Source organism: Dermochelys coriacea, chromosome 2 (genome assembly GCF_009764565.3).
Source record: "Dermochelys coriacea isolate rDerCor1 chromosome 2, rDerCor1.pri.v4, whole genome shotgun sequence".
Lineage (NCBI taxonomy): Eukaryota > Metazoa > Chordata > Testudines > Dermochelyidae > Dermochelys > Dermochelys coriacea.
Window position 1 is genome coordinate 206,122,395 of NC_050069.1, and position 15,477 is coordinate 206,137,871.

The 15,477-nt window shown below is 42.1% G+C and overlaps 2 protein-coding genes across 5 annotated transcripts in view; one reads left to right on the plus strand and one right to left on the minus strand.

The window, feature by feature from the left end:
- The window catches only part of SCRN1 (secernin 1), an 87,932-nt gene extending 78,577 nt beyond the window's left edge, over positions 1-9,355 (plus strand). Inside the window, exon 9 of the mRNA XM_043509115.1 lies at positions 6,576-9,355. The gene's annotated coding sequence lies outside the window, so the exon portion shown is untranslated. The remainder of the gene's footprint in view (positions 1-6,575) is intronic.
- Positions 1-15,477, minus strand: part of WIPF3 (WAS/WASL interacting protein family member 3) — a 74,087-nt gene that overhangs the window by 23,090 nt on the left and 35,520 nt on the right. For all 4 annotated transcript variants that reach the window (XR_006279340.1, XR_006279341.1, XM_043509113.1 and 1 more), the window contains exons 3-4: positions 5,602-5,734; positions 4,402-4,530 (exon numbers count right to left, since the gene is read on the minus strand). Coding sequence is in view for 2 of the 4 variants with exons in the window: in XM_043509113.1 (XP_043365048.1) it covers positions 4,402-4,530; positions 5,602-5,734 (262 nt within the window). In the remaining 2 variants the exon portion in view is untranslated. The remainder of the gene's footprint in view (positions 1-4,401; positions 4,531-5,601; positions 5,735-15,477) is intronic.

Consider the following 15,477-nt stretch of genomic DNA (forward strand, 5'->3'; position numbering starts at 1 on the left):
GTCACTTCATTTCTTTCCCTCAGTTTTCCCATGTAACAGGAAGTGTGCCCATTCTCTGCAGAGGAGCAAGCTTCTGTATAAGCAATCTGTTTGAAGACTTACCTTTCTGTAGCCCATAGAGTTAAAGGCATTTTATTTAGCAGTAATGCAAGAAACTTGCAGGCCTATACCCTGTAAGACATTAACTTAAGTAGCTAGCATAAGGCTTTGAGGCCTCTGAAACTTAGCATAAGTGAGTTGCCTAACAGCAGCCCTAACCAGGAGTGGGTTACTTAGGGGATTTTTGCTACAAGCTTGTATAAAATACTAGGTAACTACAGGAAATCAAACTGATAACAGCTTTGGATATTTTAGGACTGGAACATCTGGGAATACATAACCATGAACTTGCCTTGGCAACAAATTAATGTAAATGATAAGTTGGGATCATTAATATGCTAACCCATAGAATAAAGACACACCAACATTATTAGAGTGAGAAAGCTAGTTAGGGATAAAGGAGACCAGGCATTAATATGATTATTCATGACAGCCAACAGACCCTATAATAGGCCAAACCACCATGTATGCCTCGAGATCTTGACCATTGAACTTGATTGGTATGCCAGAGGTACGGTAGGACCCTTGTGAATCACAACTAGGTCTCCATGAGAAGTATGACAGTACGTGCAAAGGACATCAGCCTGATTTTACACTGTAGCTACTCTCTCATTTGGTTTGGAACATTTATTTATTTATTTTTACTAATTGTGCAAATAAAAGTATTTAAAGCTTTGCTCTGCCCTCAGTGTTTGTGTCACCGTTGGGCACATCCTAGTTCCCACCAAACATTAAACTTAACACTCTGAACTCTGTTCCACCTGTTTCTGGGACTAGAACCTTTTGAACCTCAAAAGTTTAACCAGTGACGTGCTGGAAACTCTTAACAGGCAATATAATCAATAACCACTCAATAAATCAGGTAACACTTTCCCATGCCATGGAAACCCTGTGGGACAAAGACATCCAGTCTGTTAGTGCTGGGTGGAGAGAAGGCTTTTGGTTCCCCTTTGTCTCTGTGGCTGGAGTACTACTATAGTGTTACCTGACCAGACTAAAAAAGGAATGAAAAGCAGGGCCCTTCTCATGGTGCTTGGCTCTAGGCCATTTAGATGGAATTTCAGCCATCTAGAAGCAAGGCCATTTCTCTCAAACCAATCTGTTCCTCCAAACTAGTCACATCTGTCAATGCTGTGGCCCGCTGCAGATTGGGCTGTGATAGTCCCCTTTCATGAATCCCAGAGCCACTGAGAGGGAGACCTCACCTTAACTCTCACTACCTCTATGCCTTGAGATCCGTGGGGTCTGGCTAGTAAGAAATAGCATGGAGTCCATGATTGCTGCAGACAATGGTTGAGAGGCTTGGAATGAAAAGGAGAGAGACAGACACACACACACCCCCACTAGCCAGGCTGGGTTGCAGGGATTTGCTACAAGAGACACTTGTTCATTTTCCTCTTAACATTCTCCAGTTTATCAGCCATTTTAGTACTCCCTCATGTGAGAGCCTGACAAACCTGAGGGGAAAAACTACTCTAGGGAAAATTCTGGAGATCATAAGTGACAGCTCATGACACAGGCTTTCCACTCTGCACAAGACAGACAAATGCCTTTAAAACTGCATGCTGTATTGGGTACTAACCCACATGCTGTTCTTAAGGTTGCTCATGCCTGCTCCTGTCTGGTCTAAGCACTGGGGACTGACCTGGTCCACTCAAAGTAGCACTTTCAGAATATTCCACCTAGTCTGCCTTTTACAATTGCCAATAAAAAAATGCAGGTGTTATTCCAATTCTGCTCTCTCCGCCTCTGAAGGCAGGTGATGCACATCATGATTTCTTAACTCTGACAGGGAGGCCTCAGATTCATCAGTTTGCAAATCTGGCTGCAGAGCTAATGTTATAAACCAAATTCTCAAAAACACCAACTCTAATACAATACCTTACTTGCTTGCTGATCCAGCTCTGTCCCAAACTTCAGTCATACTGGGAAAATCCTTCCCCCATCAGTGGATGGGGAAGACACAATAGGCCACAGAACTCATGTGGTTCCAATGCGGCAAATGTGCACACTTCACTTTCTGCACACTGTGCAGATATGCTCTGTGGGGATCCCTCCATCCCATGGATTTTCAGGGTGGGCCATAACAAAATGGTTGGCTCCATAACTTTGTGGCTATGTGGACACAGCAGGCACACAGGATGCTGAGTGTCTGAGCCTACATTAGTTCCGAAAGAGCAACTCCACCATTTTGGCACCCAGAGCTGCCTTCAGTGATTAGGAAGCAGTTCTGTGACAAGCCCATTTACTATTTCAAAAGGTCCATCTATCGAGCAAGCATTTATTTTACATTGATAAAGGCAATATATTTGAATCCATAGCTCCCCTAAACTTGCGCACACAGCTCCTAAGCGAGAACGATAAGTTTCAGTTCTAATTAACTGTCCCAAGACATTTTCACTTAATTGAGTGATTAGTTAGTTGACACATTTTCAAAGAATTCAACTAATATTTTCCCCAGAGCTTCATATTACTAACACAATGCATCCAGAATGTGTTACTGATCTTGGTCCAGCATATTGCAAAACTATCAGGAAATGGAATAAAATTCATGTTTTCATGCTCAGGTTTTAATTTTAATTTTTAACTCCTGTCTCTAGGTCCAGCTAGGAAATCTCATAAAATACTTGTTCGTTTTCATTCCTGGTTCAGAAATGTTTGTCTCCTGACTGCCACAGGAAATTGAGACAATTTCGTGGTTTGTATTGGGGGAGGGGGAGGAATCAATTTAGTAGTGGCTTAACCAATAACACAGTGACAATTCAATTCCATATCACATTAGAGAAAGAATGGAGACATGAAGCCCATTATTTGTGAAGATGACCTTTCTATAACCTATGGTGATAGCCTGTCACACCTGGGTAACCAGATACTGAAGAAACAGGTCTCTATAAAAGCCACGAGAAAAGTGACTGAGGAAGTTCTACAGGTTCTAGTTTCAATTTCTAAGTTCTTGTTTTAAAAGCATCAGGTGAATAATTCAATGTACTCTAAGATACAGTGTATGTTATCTACCCTTGCAGTTATGCCAAGATTGGGATGACTAACAGTGAACACGGGTGTTGAAACCAAGCAACCTTCTAGACCCATTTCTCAGCTCACTTCTAATACTGATCTCTTAGGCACCATCGACACTACGGCCATTTTTCAAAATTTCTCATCTTTACCAACAGCAGTTCAGCTGCATTAGTGTTAACAAGCTTGGGGTCCACTGTGCCTTAAAAGCAACTGCTCTGAGGAGGTACATACAGCAGTGGCAGTAACAGGCTCTGTCTACACTACTAGTATCCCTGGAGCTACATGGATCTCAAAAACAGTGGGAAATTGTTGGAAAATTCCTCCTGTAAAGACAGGGCCTTAGTGTTCATTAACTCCCACAAATTTCCAATATTATAACAAAATAATGAATACTTGATATAGATTACAAAACATTAACGAGCACAACTAAAGCATAACTCTCACTCCTTTAGTGTTACCACCTTCAGCTTTCTCACCACTCCCCCCCCACACACACACACGCACTTTTTTTTTTAAGCTGTTACTGTGTCATGTCTGTCTTGGGGCTTCCTTACAAACATACATTCACAGGTGTTACACACCCAAGTAGTTCTGTTTAAATCAATGGGATTACTCACGTGATCAAGGGGTATGGAGATTTAGTTCCTTGGGGCCCAGTCCAGCACGACACTTAAACATGTGCCTAAGTAAGTATGCAAGTAGCCCCATTCAAGTCAATGTGAAAGCCCACATGCTTAAAATTAGGTAGTTGCTTACGGCTGAAATGTTCATAAAAAATGACTTAGATGCCCAAGTCCCATTGACTAAGGGCACTTAGTGAGATCATCAGAAGTGCCTATAGACATCAATGGGAGCTAGGTGTATAGGCACTTTTGAAAATCCCTCTAGACACCTAAAAAGTCTGGCTTTAAGTAATTTGTTGGATCAAGGTCTAACTTTGTAAGCTCCAGAGGGCAGGGATTTTTATTATGTGCCTCTAAAGCAATATGCACATCTGTAGTGCAGTAGATTTGAGGAACCGGATTAGAAGCATATCTTCTAGATAGAAGAGTATCTCTATATTAGTCAATTTTTCTTATCATTGGCCTTGAGGGTTTACTATTTAGCATTTAAGGGCAGAGGCACAGACACGAAGGATTCAGGTGCTGAAAGAGCTGTATTAGTTTGGTGCCAAAATAAATCAAAGGTTTAAAAAAAAATCACAAAAGCTACATGGAGTGTTTTTATTTCACATTATATCCCAGTTTCGTTTGTCTGTTCTTTCCTACAGAAAAGTGTCCTTACCTGTCATGTCTCTTTGGCCAACTGGTTTCAGCATGGGAAAGCCACCTGCAAACAAGCCCCCCAATGATGACTGAGCACCACTTTTGCTGGTTGCTGGTCCACCTCCATCTCTGTTAGGTCCTCTGGGTTCTGTTACAAGGAGAGGAGTTTATAGATGTTTTGTTGTCTACATTCAGGCTTTTCAAAGGGCTAACACCAGCCTCTGATTTTGTTTTAACATATACAGCCAAGAAAGTTACTCAGGGTACAAGAGAGACAACTTTACTACACAGCACCTTCTGGTGCCTCAATAATGCTAGGACATTTTAGTCTCGTATTCAGCCATCATTTTGTGATGAGCTGTTAAACTTTCATTAAATTCAGATTTTAATCTGTCATACAATTCTGAACAATAGCTGACTGTGACAGAAGTCACTTGTAATCTCTTAAGAAAGCACGATTTTCCCTGGGTCCAGCTGATCTGCACATCATTTCCTCTGTGGATCAGCTGGGTATCCAGCATCGATTAAAGCTGTCACACATGTGTAAGACTCTTTCCTTCAGTGTTAGAAACATCTGGCAACGTGCCAACAGTTACTCAGAAGCCTGGAAGTGGTTTGTGAGCGAATGGAATGACCCACAAGTGTCTCTAGATACCTCTAGAACTAATTTTAAAACTAATTTTTATCTTTTAAATTTAAAATCAGCTTTCCAGGGGTAATATAATAAAAATAATATATTTGTAGCTAAATCGAAACCTGTGCTAGGCAGCCAATAAATGTTCTTGTTTCAGAGTAGCTCTGCTTCTAGGATTTATCAGATAAATAAAACAAACCATGGAAGGAAAAAAGGTCTCCTAATTTTTCCCACAGTCAATAAATTCTCTTCTCAACATTCTCATTTAGAACGTAAGCTCTTCTGGGGAGGGGTGTAAATTCAATTTTGACTGTGAAATGTCTAGTGTAGTGCACTTATGTTGCTATAAAGTGCTAAACAACAAATCTGGAACCTATGATTTAAAGTGGGTTCTAAATTTAGCAAATCAAGCTCTCCCCTCAGTAGTTGTGCAAACTAAAGTTGGTCTTAAGACAAACGTAAGGCCATGACTAATTTTGCAGACCCTTAGTCATACAAGTCATCCAATTGGCTTCTACAGGACTAAGGCCAAGAGATTGGTAGGCCTGGGCCTCTTTCTCAGAGTTGACAAAGCTGCACACTTACTTTCAATCTGTGGTGCACTTCGGTCACTGATTTGGGTAACTTTCCTTAAGCGAGTCCCTTGCTGAATATCTGCTAGTAATGCACTTCGATCTTTTTGATCTTCCTTTCTGAGCTTTGGGAGCTCCGTACTTGCCTGTTGAAGATAACAATATTAGACAGTGAGGCAAAAGCTGAGAAAGGAAGTACAAAATAAATAAACTTTAATAGAGTAAATCCGGAGTGAAGCAAGCATCTCTGGCAGTTATCTTGAAATCTTTATTACCGTGCCTTAAATTATATTTTATTGGAATTAACACAACTGTCTTCAGACACACTAGGAAATTGCAAGTTAAAGGGGGCTCTACTAGCACTGTTTAATTTCATATGAACAAAACAATGGGGACCTACTTTCATTTCAATCTGACCTCCTGGTAAATGAGCTATCAATGTTACTAGAAGTGCCAGGCCTGCCCACCTCCTTCCCCCATCCTGTAATTCTAATACTGAGGGGCACATAGGTCTTTTGATTTTACCAACAATGCTTTATGAAAGAGAGATTTCATAAGCAATTTGAGAGCACAATTTTTTCCTGTATTTCTCCTTCCTCATTAAAAAAGATCATTTAATCATAAGCATTGCAACCTAGAATACTGATATGATCACATTAGTGTATAGCATCTTGTGTTTAATCTTGATATCATAATTCAGACATTTCAACTGGGGTTTAAGTGCCTCTGTATTAGGGAATTGTATAGATTTAAACAGTTTAAATAGATTGCTTTAAAAATCAATTTAGCTAAATAAACAAATATTCTAGTGTGTTCAAGGCCTATAAGCATAAAGACAAGTAGTTGTCTTGGTCTGACCACACTAATATAAAATCTTGGTTTTGTTCTTGAATATTCTTTAAAAATATGAGACTCTCCAGAATAAAAAAAAAAGCAGAAATCTGTTCTTATTTCAGATGTCTGGCAATTTGGCTTTTCTTCAAACAGGTAAAAAAGGACAAGTGGAAATGTCCAAAGCCAATGGGTGGGTGACACTGGATTGTCCTCAAACATGAGAAGCTTCAACTCAGTGCAAGTCCTTATAGCCAAGTCCAGAGCAAGTTATTCCTCCAAAACAGAAACACACAAGACCCTTTTCTTTAGCAGCCTATTGCTCCACTTTAACTTTTATACTTACTCTGGCTCAAACATCTCACTCTCTTAAAAAAATACTATCTGAGAATTGTGAAGATGGAAAACAGGATTGAAAATTTTTAGAAGCCACTATATGATCAGAATTTTTACCCAGCTAATTTAAAATGTAATTGATACTTACATTTTATTGCCTATTTTTATCCTCCACGCTTTAAAAAATAATCTGGATTTGCAAATGTCCACTAGGTGGCACTCATAGGTGACAGTAATGCCTATTACATTCCTGCCATCTGATGTAAAAACTCAGCAATAACCTTGTGACTGATACTGTGACCATATATTCTTCAATAGGGCATTGAAAAAATATAATCATTCCTAGATAGTTCCCTAATTTACATAACAGTTCTGCTTTCCCACATGCTTAAAACAAAGTTTAAATGTACAAGCAATAGACAATTCTGGTTATCAAGGCACTGAAAGGCTGACTGATATAAGCAATGTTATATGGTACACACCAGTTGGAATTTATTTCCAGTAACTTTTTCCTTAAATATTCACAATACTTACTGTGACAAATGGACGAACCATAACTGGAGCAAATATATCTTGCCTGTATCAAAGCTTTTCACCAGTATCTTCAAACTTTCTTCTCCCCACTCCCACTAATAATTTAGCTGTAGCTAGTCAATTAGGATCTAAAGCTACTCAATCAAGATTGTTAGGTTTAAAATTAGATCCAACAGCTGTGTTTTTGTTTCTGGGTTCATGTGTCCACATATTATGCCAGCTGTCCGCTCTGCCTGCCTGCTCCATTCTTGTGAGCAGATAGGGTATTGGAATATTGTTTCTTTTCAGTACACAATCTGTAGTAGATTAAATTGGTCACAATGATCTCTGACACAGTGTCCCTCTAATATAAACAACTGCTAAATTCCCTTTAGAGGTAGGTGTGTGCGTGTGTGTGTGTGTCACTACACAAAGAGGGAATACTTCATTTTGCAAATATAAAATGTATTGTTATAGGATAGAACTGTAGGAATCTTCACTTCAAACACTCCCCCTCAGCCTCCTGTAGTTTTATATCCTCATTGTACATTTATATATAATCTTCATGGCCAGAGCAGTTGATGTGTCTGGTGATTGATTATGCTGTGGAACAGCTTGATATGGATTCTCTTTTTCCACTACAAGGTCAAGACAGTATGGGAGTAGCAGTGTTGCTTGGCTGCACACCTGTGAGAACTCTCCTAAGGATTTCTTGTTTGGAATATTGCCCGCACCTATGCTGGCATTTTAATAGTGCCAGTGAGTGCTGGTACCCGTTAGCACAAGTATCCCAATCAGGGCAGAAATATGAATATACACCAGCAAGAAAACCTGCTCCAGTTGATTAGCTGCAGACAGACTTTTTAAGCATCTCTTGGGTACTGCACAGATATCTGTTAAGGAAGAAGAATTAGCCAGGGATTCACTGTCATGTTATTTACACAGAATAAACAAATAAATAATTGGGTAAGCTGGTACAGCCAGAAGACAGAAACGAACTCTTCATTGGGGTTAGACCTTCAATCTTAAAAATATACACAGCAGTGTCTTGAGCAGGAAGACAAATACATTTTCCTTGGCACTCACAGGGGAAGCAGAGGTGCAACACGAAGGGTATCATTCTTACAAAGTGCTTCTCTACACTAATGGGGCAACTACATTTATAGAATAGGAAATGTCTGTCATTCACTGAAAATCAAAAGGGAAGCAGAGAAGAATGTGAAGATCGTTTGTTTTACCAATTGCCAGAGATGCCTAAGGTAACACAGAATGAAATTAAATTGGTTAGTTCTCATTTCCTTGGTAACCATCAGGTTATTGCTCTATTATTTCACACAAAAGAATGTCATGTTAAATAATTTGTTACAGAAATAGAGTAAGTCACATGTGCAGTAGCCTCAATTTAAAGAAATGCTTTATATTTCACCTCACTGAGCTTCACCATATTTTTCCCTTACATATCATAAAACCGGAAGGGACCTCGAGAGGTCATCTAGTCCAGTTCCCTCCACTCAAGGCAGGACTGAATATTATCTAGACCATTCCTGACAGGTGTTTGTCCAACCTGCTCTTAAAAAATCTCGAATGATGGAGATTCCACAACCTCCCTAGGCAATTTATTTCCAGTGCTTAACCACTCTGACAGTTAGGAAGTTTTTCCTAATGTCCAACCTAAACTTCCCTTGCTGCAATTTAATGTCCTATGTTATGCCACCTAAACTTAAGCTGATAAGTGGAGGCCATGTTATTTCTGCATTGACAGACACTATTCATGCTGTTATTTTAAATCCCTTTAAAAGGAGTAGGCTTTCCTACCTACTGTACCAAGCATGCCAACATTCATATTCCAAAAATTCTTTATTGCCGGATATTACATAGGATGTAGCACATCAGATCAGACCATTGGTTCACATCCATATACTAGAACAGAAGCCAATACTGGAAACTTCAGATGATCCTCCCTGTGTAAATAATATATGCTTAGACTTTTGTAAGGCTGTACCACTTTCTGTTTCAAACAATTAACAGTATACAATATCAATAAAGCACACATTAAATGGGCTAAGAACTGCCTGAGCTCAAAAAAAGTAGTAGTCAATGAGGAATCATCATCAAGTGGAGTTTCTAGCAGGGTTCCACAGGGATTTGTATTAAGACTAATGCTATTCAACGTTTGAGGACTTCAATAGCTCAGACATAGGTGAGAGGTTTTTCACAGGAGTGGATGGGTGAGATTCTGTGGCCTGCGTTGTGCAGGAGGTCGGACTAGATGATCATAATGGTCCCTTCTGACCTTAGTATCTATGAATCTATTTTCATCAATGAAAGTAAATATAAAATCACTACTGACAAAATTTGCAGATGACACAAAGATTAGTGGAATGGTAAATAATAAAGATGACAGGGCAGTCATACAGAGCAATCTGCATTGCATAGTAAGCTGGGCCCTTCAAAACAAAATATGTTTTAATACAGCCCAATGTTAAGTGATTGGACTGTATTATAACCTAAGAACAAGGAATCCAGGTCATCCGCAAAGAACAGGTGACTGCAGGGGTGACAGGTTTGTAAAAATGTTGGTGGTGCCCAGAACCTCCCCCACACCAAAAAAAAAAAAAACTCTGCCCCCCACCTGCCTAAGGCTCTGGGAGGGAGTTTGGGTGGGGGGAGGAGGTCTGGGGTGCAGGCTCTGGGAGGGAGTTTGGGTGGGTGAGAGAGTCTGAGGTGCAAGTTCTGGGCTGGAGTTTGGGTGCTGGGTGCAGACTCCAGACTGGGGCAAAGGGTGGGGATGCAGGAGGGGATGAGGGGTGCAGGCTCTGGGCTGGGGGTGGGAATGTAGGAGGGGGTGATGGGTGCAGACTCTGGGAGGGAGTTTGGGTGCAGGCTCTGGGCTGGGGGTGTAGGAGAGGGTGAGGGGTGCAGGCTCTGGGAGGGAGTTTGGGGGCAGGAAGGGGTGTGGGGGGAGAGGGTGCAGGGGGGAGGGCCGTGGGGCTCAGGATGAGCGCTTTGGGGTGTGGGAGGGGCTCAGGGCTAGAGCGGAAGGGTAGGGTAGGGTAAGAGCAGCCTGCCTTGCCACTAGTGAATGGGGGGCACTAGGACCCTGCGGCAGCAGTTGATGCTGGGAGCAGCAGAGCAGAGTCAGCATGAGCTGCAGGCTGGGGGAGGGGGAGGTGAGCGGGGACAGAAAGTGGGGACCAGGGGACATTCGGGGGAGGTGCAGGGGGGCAGCAAACATTGGTGGAGTCGGGCCCTGAATATTGCTGGTGCCAGGGCACCACGAGTGTATATAACTTGCCGCCCGTGGGTGATTGTATCCTGGAAATCAGTGCCTCTGAAAAGAATTTAGGGGTCATAGCAGACAAGCAATTCAACATGTGTGCCCAGTGCGATGCTGTGTTTAAAAAAAAAAAAAAAAAGAGGGCTAATGCAACCCTTGGGTGTAGATACAGGGGAGTAGCAAGTCAGAGCAGGGAGATGACAGGTGAGAATGATACTGCATACAGTTCAGGTGTCCACAAGCTAAAAAAGATATTGAATAAGTGGAGAGGGGGGGCAAAAAAAGCTGCCACAAATTGAGGGCTGGAGAAAAATCTCTTACAATGAGAGACATAAAGAGATCAATCTGTTTAAGCTTATCAAAAAGAAGACTGAGCTATCACTTGATTACAGTGTATAAGTAATCTTACTGGGAGAAAATACCAGATACTAAAGGGCTCTTTAAATTTAGTGGAGAAAGGCATAATAAGAACTAGGGCTGTCAGCGATTAAAAAAATTAATCACAATTAATCATGTGATTAATTGCACTATTAAATAATAATAGAATACCATTTATTTAAATTTGTGGATATTTTCTACATTTTCTAATACAAAGTGTACAGTGCTCACTTTATATTTTTCTCATTACAAATATTTGCACTGTAAAAACAAAAGAAATAGTATTTTTCAATTCACCTAATAAGATGAAAGAAGTAGAGCATGAGGCTGACCACAAATAAAGTTAGAAGATGGAATTTTGAGGGAGTTAAGAAGCCTAAATCCTCCCATGCTGACTCTTCCTGAAGGAAGATTTCCAAGGGCCCATTCATGATGGGAGTCTACTCTGTGTGCCACCACAGCTACACCATAGCCATGTGAATCTTCTTCTCTTTCTCTCATCCATCTTGTAAAGAGAATATTGTCTTTTCACAGGTGTGCTCAGCATAAATACTTGAGAGGTACTCAGATTCCATAGTTATTGAAGAGTAAAAGGCATTTAGCTGTTTGAAAGATTCTACCAGTTATGGTAATATTAGTTATTTTTTAAAGAGGAAAATGTGCAAGTATTTTTAAAACTTTACGGGTGCCGTGTTGCCACCTCCAAGACATGGAAAAAACAGAAACAGTCCTCCCCCCTAGAGGGATCTCATCAGCCTGACCCTCCTCTTCTCCTCTCAGGTGCCCCCACACCAGTATCCTAACCCTGTCTGCTCCCCTCATACAGGAAGTGGTGCAGGTGAAGAACTAAAGGCAGTTCAAGGCCTCTTTGCCTCTTACCTTTTCCCAGGAGTCTCGATCCTCAAGGGAGCCCCCTTCTAGGAGCCCCTGCTCCTGACCCTTCTCTGCTGGTGAGCCTCAGGTCTGTCCCTCTTCCCGATCCCCAGTGCTGAGAGGGGCAGCTTCAGCTTCAGTTGAGGGCCTGGCCTGCAGAATGGGACCCAGGTGCTGTGCCAGTATGCACCCTTCTTAGCCACATGGCATGTGCGTGCCAGAAGTTACATGCTGCACGGACACTGCCACATGAGTTTATTGCAGTTTACAGAGAGAACATTAGTGCCAAGGGAAAAAAAGTGCACATTTTCACCAGCAGCTGGCAAGACACTACAAAAACAGGCTAGGCTGGTTTAAAAATAGGCAGGTGGCAACCCTACCATGGTACCTAGAAAGAGGAATTCCTTCTTGACTCAGGTGGGTATTCAGGTTGGGCTGGGTACTTTCACTCTGTTGATTCTGAAATGTATTCTTGATCTAATTCCCACAGCAATTCAGGGTACAGTTGTTCTTAATAAACAAGTGAACAGTACAGCCAAAACATATCTGCAGCCTTTTATACCACACAGTTCCTAGGCAGTCTGTGACAGAGAGCTGGGCAACAGCAGCTGTACCAGCACTCTGATCGCTGGATCACTAATATCATCACCCCAGAGTACATCTGAGGGGCAAAGCTGTGCCTTACTGATAGATTGGGGATGGGAAGGAGAGAGCTATTAGGCTAATTAACCCACTAGCCCAGAAAGTAGAAAAGCCTCAGGAAGGAAGTGCTCAGTATAGGGAGAAGAGCCAGGAGAGATCTTTCAGGGGAAAGATACTGCCTGTCTCCGCCCCTTGGCTAAGTGAGCTAAGGACTGCATGCTATTGTAAATACAGAGCTGCACAAGTTTGTCAAGATGGTGGGAAAGAATATTATAAATTAATTGCACAAGGTGTTTGACCAGAAGCAGCTTTGACAGGTTTGCAGCTAGAAAAGAGACAGGAGAAGCTGACACACAGCTGTGGATGTCAGAGTGGCACTAAGCACTCCTGTACTTACACACTGCTGTAATAGTCTTTGTATAAAATATGCCTTGTGAGGTATCATTTGAAAACTAATAACTCCCTGATCATTAATATTCCTGTGTGATGTATGCATACCATGTGTGTTAAGAGTTCTGAACATCTCTCACAGGCTTGGCCTTTAGGGCTTTTCTGTTTTAAATTAACAGTATTTAAAGACGTCCGGAAAATGGATTAGTTTAATGCACTTAGAGTTCACACACAGATATATACAAAGAAAAATACAGGAAAACAAATCTGATATGTAGATAACTTGTGTTCAAAATGTGCCCGTCCCCTCTCTTTCAGTAGACATTGTACAAAATCAAAATGCAGGTGGAAAGCACATTCAATGTACACTTTACTGACAAAATGGTTTATTAGGTCTGTTAGTCTAATGCCAACAGACCCTGGTTGTCAGTGAGTGGGATCGAACCTGGGACCTCAGTGCATGAGCCTCTATTGCATGAGCTAAAAGCCATATGGCTGTTAGCTAAGGCTGTAGAGCAAACTCATTAATCTCTCTGTAAGGGGTCTCGGTGCCACTAGATAGCACAGAGCACCACACTCAGAAAGCTTGTCAGTTACATACTTCCCCTAGCTGAGGAAACACGTCCCAAGCTTCACAGACTTCCCAGTTGAAATACCAGACGAGCCCCCACTTGAAACACCGACAGACCCTGGTCATCCGCAGGCGGGATCGAACCTGGGACTTCTGGAGCAAAATACATGAGCCTCTATTGCATGAACTAAAAGCCAGATGGCACTTAGCCAAGGCTGTAGAGCAGATTCATTAATCCCTAAGTGGTCTCGGAGCCACTAGATGGGACAGAACACCACACCCAGGAGGTATGTGGGTTACATTAGGACATCAGCACTATATCATTTTATTGTGCTGACCTAAACAGAACCTGAATCAGCATGGCCAGGCCAAGGTGCTTTCTCCTTCACCTTGACCTTCCTCTACAATAGTAAAGAGAAGATAGGGACTACTATTAATTTTAACTTGTAGCTATGTCTAGAAACAGGATTTTCCAGCACTACTGCACTTGATGATAGGGACTTGCTTTTTGTAAGACCCATGTATTCCACAAGACCCTTAAATGTCAATGGACCCAGTTCTCACTACCCTGCACCTTGTGTAATCATTCACACAGTACACAACAGGTGTAAAACACTACCAAATCAGAATGGTAGTATTTTGCATACTCTTTACATAATTGTAAATGACTACACAATTGGAAAGCAGTGGAGTGCAGGAGCTTAGCAGAAGTCAGAACTAGACAGAAGATTTATATGGATAACTAGAACATCTAGCATTACAACAATAAAAAAAACCCAACACACATGATATGGAAGGCATATACATACTCCACCCCTCCCACCCTTGAGGTCACAAGTCAACTTCTAATTAATGAGGATCAAGAAGAAACTTTGCTTATGTTTTCTGGATCAGAAAGAAGGCCTCGAGTCAGTTTGTATAGAAAAAACCCTTTCTTTGTCTGTTGGTCTCCGGAAACCCCAGTTTAAACCAATATATGCTAGCCTCCCTAAGGGTAGAGGTGTTTACAACCTGAGTGATGCTCCTTAATCACCACTCAGTGCTCTTAGTTCCAGTCAGAGCTGTGGCAACCCTCCCCCCTGGAGTTGCATACAATCCTTGGCACACAGCAATATATAAACTTAACACAATATGGTCCCCAAAGATACTGCATGTGGTTGCAATATCCCGTCACAGTAGCTATGGTGGGAAACTGAAAGTAGCATAGACAAGGATTTAACTGTCTGCAGCTGACCCCAGCACTCATTTCCATCATCACTCCTACTGCCGCCGCCACCACCAACACACACCAATCCAGTTAGTGAAATCCTCCTTCTGTAACACGGAGGCTGCACAGTCAGACAATATGAAATATTGTACATCTTATTCAAAATCTGGATCAGCTCTGCAACAAGCAAAATGTTAGGCAGATTGAGGGATTATGGCCAACATTTCAAAAGTGAGTGTTTAAATTGTGACGGGGCAAGGCCTGATGGCTATGGAAGAGTAGTCCTATTGGGATTCGGGAAGTGGGCGGGCGAAGCCCGTCCACTGCTAAAGGATCCCCCCCAGCCTAAAAGGGGAATCCACAGGACCTAGATGCCAAAAAAATTCCAGGGGACAACTAATGAAATAACAGGGACAGGAGTGTGGTCAAAGGGTCAAACGAAGGGAACCGGACGGGGACACCGAGCAGAGAACCCCGGACAGCACCCACTGCTCCTCAAAGGCGTCAAGGAAGTCAGAGGACGCCACCCAGAGGAACTCTGCTCGGATAGCTATGGAAGAGTAGTGGGAGATAGATATATTAGCTCCAGGCTAAACAAATCCCTAGTACCACGATAAGTGAAATGGCAACTGCTCCAGGTCAAATAAGACACCTGGGTCCAATTAAGAACTTTCCAGAAGGCAGGGAAAAGGCTAGGTTGATTGGGACACCTGAAGCCAATCAGGGGCTGGCTGAAACTAGTTAAAAGCCTCCCAGTCAGTCAGGTGGGTAAGGTGCATGTCAGGAGCTGTGGGAAGAAGTTGCGCGGTTGGAGAGGCTGAGTAGTACACACCATATCAGGCACAAGGAAGGAGGCCCTGAGGCAAGGGTG